Below are 7,366 nucleotides of genomic sequence, written 5' to 3' on the forward strand. Positions count from 1 at the left end.
TTGATATATAAAATAGGGACATTTAAATTTAATAAGCAAAAAGTGATCACTACTCAGAGTATTTAAAAAAAACATATGGTCTGCATTATGTTTTTGGGAAAAGAAAAAACTGCTCTTCTAAAATACTTTATAAAGGATCTGGAGAAGTCTTACAAAATTTAAAAGGTCTTTTTTGTAATGACCCTTTTATCATGAATCACTAAGTCAGCCTTTAAACAAGTAAGTGCAAAGTGATCTTTAAAACTAAACTGCATTCACTGCTTAAAAAAAGTTCAGTGTATTACTGGCTGTGGTGGGTTCACCCCTGCCAGCAGCACAGCACCACACAGCTGCTGCCACCTTCCCCTCAGCTCCCTTCCTCTCCCAGCAGGATGGAATGGAAAATGTGGAGGGCAAAAGTGAGAGAACTCGTGAGTTGAGATGAAGACAGTTTTAAGTAGAGAAGAAAAAAGTGATGCAAAGGCCATCACTCACCATCTGTCACAAGGTGACTGATGCCCAGCTGGTCCCCAAGCAATGGCTGCTTCCTCCAAAACCCCCTTCCCTCAGTTTCTGTTCCATAGGAGATCATATGGTGTATGACATCCCCCTGCTCAGCTTGGGCCACCTGTCCTGCCTGGGTCCCCTTCCTGCTTCTTGCCCACCCTGGTGTCCTTGCTGAGCAGCAGAGTAAGGAAAGAGGAAAAATTGTTGCTGCTGTGCAATAGCCAATATTGCTGCTGGGCAATAGCCAAACAATGGTGTGTTACCTGTGCACTTTTAGTCACAAATCCAAAACTCAGCACCATGCTTGCTGCTGTGAAGAAAATTAACTCCATCCCTGCCACACAGTGCAGCCATATCTATTTACTCATATACCCTTGTTTTAGAGCTTCAGGCTCCTAGGGATTGTCATTAGCATTATTTATAACAGTCCTAATGTAAACCTGGATTGTCACTTCAGCAGACTCTTTTCTTATTTCTAGACCAAAAGTTTTGATGTTTTCCACAAACTTTAGATTATCTTGTTTTGCTATAAGCTGTGTGACTGAGGTGCCTATTTGCCAAATGTATATATAATCTGTTAGCTTTGTCTGTAACTGATGCTCCTCTACATTAATATTACTGCTGTGTCCTTCCCACTTACAGAACACATAGGTGCTTAAGTTGAAATGTCTGAGCTGTTTATAAGGCAATTTTAATACCTTTCACCTTTTCCCCATCCCTTGCTTGTTGTAGCCCTTTGTTTATTGTCATACAATTGCAGTGGCAGACCACCAGGGCCTCCTTTCAAGTCACTGAAGTCAAGGGAACCATAGCAGGAATGGGGAAGTGGGAACTTCTAGTGCTGTGTTCAGGGCATTAATCCAGGATTCAAAGTCCCCTTCAGTTTTCCCTGTGATAGGCACATACCTATGTAATACAGCCTAGTGCAAGGAAGTTCTTTGTGCCTGCACTCTGATACTGTCCAGGAAAGTGATGGGCATTGAATGGGCATTTGCAAGTGTTCTCCATCAGAGTAACCCTGGGGAAATGAATGATGGGGCCAGATTCTCACTTGTCTCCTGCAAAGTAGCTGGGTGAAATGATTTGTGAAATAACAGAACCTCTGCATTTGCATAAAGAAACCTCTGTTCTGTACAGTTCTTTCTTTGTTGTTCACCAGCCACACAGTGGAAAACACAGTGGAAAAAGTAGTACTAAAGTTATTGCATGTGATTTTTCTTGAAGTGATCCTTGCTCTGTCAAAATGAGACATTTCACCAAAGGAATTTTGTCATGCTCAAGAAGGGCTGTTTCTGTGACATATTTTGTTTTCTCCTGTCCTTAAAAGGCAAAAGATAAGAAGAATTTATATGGTTTGAAGGCTTTCTCTGGTTTTAGATGAAAACCCATTGCTTGAATTTGGAGTGGCTGTTGGAAAACTTAAGATGGCAGTGTTGTAAAACTATGGAAAAGTATGATAAATAACATTTTTATTACTCTAAAGACATTTACTGCTTATTTATTGAAGATCTGAGTGCCTAGGAATGAAAATCTTTTTCAAACTTTAGCTACTGTGATCAGTGTTGATCTTGCTATATCCTTTCTGTGTTTTTATAATGCCTTTCACCTTTAAGTCTTCTGATACCTCTGTGGCCTCTGCTCCTAGTCCCACACTAGGTTAGTTTGCAGTTTTCCAGCATGAGGTATCAAAGGCATAGAAAATGCCTGTGTGTTCAGACTGTCAGACATTAAAGCTCTAGGAAAAATGTGTACTGACTTGTGTTAGTGTGACACTTCAGACTCAATGTGTGCCTGCTGCAGGCTTGGCATCACTGAATTGGGTAGTGGCAGTGCGGTGTTGTCTGAAAGTTTTTTGTTGATGGACTGTGCCTCATTAATGGTTGAAAAAAATGTAGCAATGTTGTACAATGCATTTATTTTTTTCCTACAAGGAAGATAATTTTCTATGTTTTAAACAGCAAGTGCAATACACCAGTTCTTTGAGCTCTGTGGTCTGAGAAATAATACATGGATGTAAAGGAAGAGGGTGTGCACTTGCAATGCATGCTTCTGTCATTGAGTACTGGAGGTTTTACATGTGTATAGCTGTGAATATGAACTGGTTGAGTTTTGGTGCCCTCATTTTGCACACTTTTTCTTCCTTTCCCCCACCTTACAGAGCAACTTTGCAGATGGCCGTTTGCAATCCCATTATAAATCAGGCTTAGTGCAGAAGGGTTTATATATTCAGGCTAAGTACCAGCGGTTACGTTCTGTTGGTGTAAGGGGATTTGCCACTAATAAATTCAGAGATGGATTTTTGAGGAAAGAAAAGGTAAGTTGGATTAATTTATTTCTCACTAAGCCATTTGTAAAATATGCATATTCATAAGATCCATTTTGATTTTTAAATCTCCATGGGATGACTTGGATGGGATTTCCTGGGATATTGGCTCTTTGTACTTCACTGGCAAACTTGACTGTGCACTCTTGTTTCCTCTCTGTTTATTCTATGGAAACTTGCTGAAACTTGCTTTGTGTAACTGCAAATCAGAGATGCCCTCTGAGATTCTGTGGTTCCTTCTGTTTCAGTATTTTTTTCCTCAAGCTCAGCTGATTTCTCTTCCTACTGACAGGACCAGAAATTGTACCTTTGTGAAACAAAATATTCTATCCTGTTTAATCTAAGAGAAGGATATTAATTTTTTAATACATTTGTGCTTCTCCTTTTTTATGTTTCTGTAATTATGTGCTTTAAAGTATTCGCTGGGGTGCTGCTCTGAACAAAATTTCCTGCACAATATAATGTCTTGTGTAAAGTGGTTTGATAAGCTTAAGCTTTGATTTGCAAAGTGTGTGGGCCAACAATAATCTTGAACTGCAGAAGAACTTTTGAGCCATATAAAATGTTGCAGCTTTTGTGAGGATCAGTAGTTAAAACATACTAAATCCTTTACTGGAATTGATCAAAGTAGTATGAAGTTACTTGTGACATGGGGGAATTGGACTGTATGAGCTACACAGCCCCTTGCAGCTCTGTGTGAGTTTTTGTTTTGTAACTCTGTGTCCATCCAGCTACAAGTAAACACACTTGAATAAATAAGCATTTGTAGTTGGATTAGAGTTTAGCTCTTGGAGCACAGAAGCACCTTAAAGCACAGGTTCTTACGGCTGTTTGCAAAATTCCTCACGTTTACAGCCCAGTGGGCAGAAGAAAAAGCCCCCAACACCCCTTAAGGAAACACACTTGTAAAAAACAAACCAAACAAACAAAAAGCACCCAACCAACAGAAAGAAAACCAAGTGCTTGAAACAAGGTAAAGACATCACTTGTTACTGAAGTATCTGGGCAAATATATCTTCTATTTGCATGGGCTCTGAGAAGTATTATCTTTGAAGGCTAAATTGAATTGGAACTAGTGGAAAATAGGAGACAGATATCCCCCCCCCCCCCCCCCCCCCAATTATGACCTTGTAAAATGGGTATAGCAATGTTACAATTTGTTGTTGTGAGCTATTTCCAGTGTTCTTCTATAATTGGCTGTTAAGATTCTTGTCTGGAACCTATAAAGCATACTTAAAATGTGCTGGCTGCTAGATACTGAATCAGAGATTCATCAGTGACTTCTGAATTTTATGGGATTTTTTACACCTGCTGAATTTGAGTGTGTCTGAATTAAAGTAAAATAAACCCTGAAGAATAGGTATGACAGCCATTTTCTTAACAGCATACTGTTTGCTGGTTGGCTAATTCCTAAAAACTAAAACTGTTCCTGAAATTGTAGCATTTTGCCTATTGTAATGATAAAACTTGTTAAGATCTGTTAAACAGGTCTGAACATCTTTATTTCACTTTATTTCATTTGAAGTAATAATGATGCATATGTATTTTTAAGGTAAGCTCTTTATAGTTGTGCTGTTTGAGTCCATAATTGAAAGAACCTTGCATTTTACATACAGCACTTAGGAAGGTTGGGAGGGTTTTTCTGCTATTACAACTGACAGTAATGATTTTCTTTTTTTTCTCTGTGTAGGGAAATCTAAATATTGCAACAGAAACCTGAACTGAGCTGAGATCCTGAAGTTGAAACAGATAACACAGCGAAGGGATCATCTGTTCAGTTTTTGACAACTTTCTCAAGACTTAAAAAAGGATAAAGGAACTAATGCTGTAACTTTCTTTATTAAAAAATAACTTTATTTTGAATGCTGCAGAACTTTTTTACTGTTTTAATAATTGCTTTTAAAGTACAGTATTCAATTAAGACATCATATTATGTACCTTTAGTTCTGTGTGCATACGAGTCTCAAGTAAGGAAGTCACTGAAGGGAGTCTTATTTATTGAGTACTTTTTTTCCAAGCATGATGTTACAGATGGAACTTGAGTTGTTATACCTAGAGGTTTCTATGTTGAAAGTTTATTGCTAATGTAATAATAAAAAAGAAAAAAAAAAGTGCCTGAATTGTTTGGTAATAGCACATTAGCTCAGGATTTTCCAGTTAATGACCTTTTAGGTTGTGCAATAGATTTTACACCTCTGTTCAGTCATTTCCATAAAACAGTATTTTGTATTACTTTGGATTAATAATACACTTGGATTTCTGATGTGTATATACATTTGTAAATTGTTAGAATGTTGGGACAACTTTCAGCATTTGGTTAAAATTAATGGTAACAGGCAGTTATGTAAAGTACTGTAGCAGTAGCTTATAACTGCACTGAAAGCATGCTTGGGTTTGTTAGAAGATTGGTTGGTGTGTATTCAAAATTATTCTGTCTCATATTTCAGTGTATGAGATTCTTGACCAAGCCACATGTTCTCTAATCTTTTTCATCATAAATTATTTGATGATTTTGTGAATTCTAAAATTGGTGCCTGAAGTATTAAATTACAAGAAAAACAAAAAATGTAAGTTTTTGAAAGCGTGTCTTCTAACAAAAAAATTGTTCATGATTGAAACTGCTTTAAATGCAGACAGCTGGTGATTTTGTTCTGAATGATTCTCTGAAGTTTACCATACTGCAGTATTGTTAAGCTGTGTGCAAAACTCAAATAGCCAGACCTGTTTCATAAGCAGCTATAAACAGTATTGTGTTTATTTCCTGTTTATAGCCCTTGCCTTAATTCATTATCTATGGTAGGGTTGTGTGTATGTATTGCAGATCTGTTCAGACTTCTTATTGACAGTAAATTAAAGATGCAGAGCACGTAGTCTTAAGAGACGTTCTTTTTCAAGAAAAAAGTTAATTCACAATATCTTCAATACATGCAGGCAGATGTATTTCCATCTAGAATGCAGGCTGGTCTCTGTTGTGGCTGGTAGACCAGAATTCCAGTTCTGGGTTAGAGGTATGTTCACAGGAAAGGAAATTTGGTTTTCTGGGTGGAAAGCCAGGATGTGATTTCTGCATGCTTTTTTGTAATGTTTTTTTCCACAATGCCTTCAGTAAAGAGACTGTTTGAAAATGTAATTATGGTTCAGAACAGCTAAAATTATTGTGACTTGAGCTCTTCAGTTTCATGGGTGTTCTGCTTAATGTTCATAGGGAATAAGGCAGGAAGAGTGCAACATTCATTGATGTCACGGTCATTCAATGATAACAGATGCTTTGTTTCTAAAACACAGGTTTTCAGTTTAAATAACAATCATTAATAATTTAACTAGTTTTTTCAGTAACTTTAAAATGCAGAGACAAAATGGGAATTGGAAGGAAAGGAACTCCCTGGACAAATAGAGGCAGGCAACCTTCTGCAGATAAGAAAGTGCTTTTTTACTTCATGCTGTCAGTGATTAATCTGGCAGAGTCATCCTGTGTAGATTTAATGGGAGATAAAAATAAGGAACTGAAACAACAGGTTAAATGAGTCAACCCAAAGCAAATGTGGAGTAGCTGCAGTTGTGATCAGGCTGCTGGCAGGGGAGTGCAGCACCTGCCCTGCTGAGAGAGGGGCAGGTTTACCCTGAAGCCAGCAAGTCCTTCACACTGCTCTGAATGTGCACTGTAAAAGATGTGAGAAATGAAACCATTTATGATACAGGAAAAACTACTGCGGATGTGTTGTCTTATTCAACAGGATACTACTGTGTCTGTAAGTGTCCTGCAGTGTTCTTATTAAATTCTGGAAGAGAACTCTTTGTTGAGTAAAGTGGGAAAAGTGGATACATGAAGAAACTTCTGACATGGTAGTTTTGCTAACACTGTTTGGAAGTAATGCTGGAGTAGTCAGACTTCAGTCAGTTAATGCTGCTTTAACCAGGTTTCAACATGTGACTGACTCCTGATTTTGTGATTTATTTTATCTATGCATGTTTAATTTGTTTTGTACTTTACAGTTTAGCTTTGTGTTTATTTCTGCAACTGAGAGCAACATATTGCAAAGAAGTTTGTGGGTTTTTTGGCTTGTTTGCTGACTTTGGTCCCCCCAACCCATGGTCCTAAGATGAATGTCATGTAGTCGCTGTTTCAGTTGATTTATCTTTTGTATGATCCCATTTGCTCAAATCACATTTTTACTGATAATTTTACTTAAATAGTTCTGGATTCTGTCATGATAAAACCTCTTATATTCTAAAAAATGCACACAGAAATAATGACTTTTATAAAAATTCATGGCTTAGGTGCTAGAAGCATCTAGTCTATGATATGATGTGAGACATTGCTATGTAGATATACCTTTGTGAATTACAGAGACTTGTGTGTATATACTCATACCCAATTCAGCTTGTTTATTGTTTTAGCACAGAAAATTCTGTTGTACTGGAATACAGTGTTTGATTGAGGGCAATGTATTGAAGTTACTGTTTGGCTTGTGAAGGCACAAGGAAAAGGGTTAAGTAGAAGAAAGGTCAATTTACTTGAATAACCTGGTGCCTTTCAATATTGTGACTGCATTGTAG

At 37.5% G+C, this 7,366-nt stretch overlaps 1 protein-coding gene across 2 annotated transcripts in view; it reads left to right on the top strand.

Moving 5' to 3' along the window:
- BCLAF3 (BCLAF1 and THRAP3 family member 3) overlaps positions 1–5,939 on the top strand; it is a 29,874-nt gene extending 23,935 nt beyond the window's left edge. Inside the window, exons 11-12 of one of the 2 annotated variants that reach the window (XM_063182698.1) lie at positions 2,645–2,800; positions 4,500–5,939. In XM_063182698.1, the coding sequence (XP_063038768.1) occupies positions 2,645–2,800; positions 4,500–4,529 (186 nt within the window). In that variant the 3' untranslated portion in view covers positions 4,530–5,939. The remainder of the gene's footprint in view (positions 1–2,644; positions 2,801–4,499) is intronic. The other variant, XM_063182707.1, reaches the window with a different exon arrangement.
- Positions 5,940–7,366: the final 1,427 nt, after the last annotated feature.

Source organism: Melospiza melodia, chromosome 2 (assembly GCF_035770615.1).
Source record: "Melospiza melodia melodia isolate bMelMel2 chromosome 2, bMelMel2.pri, whole genome shotgun sequence".
In the NCBI taxonomy this organism is placed as follows: domain Eukaryota; kingdom Metazoa; phylum Chordata; class Aves; order Passeriformes; family Passerellidae; genus Melospiza; species Melospiza melodia.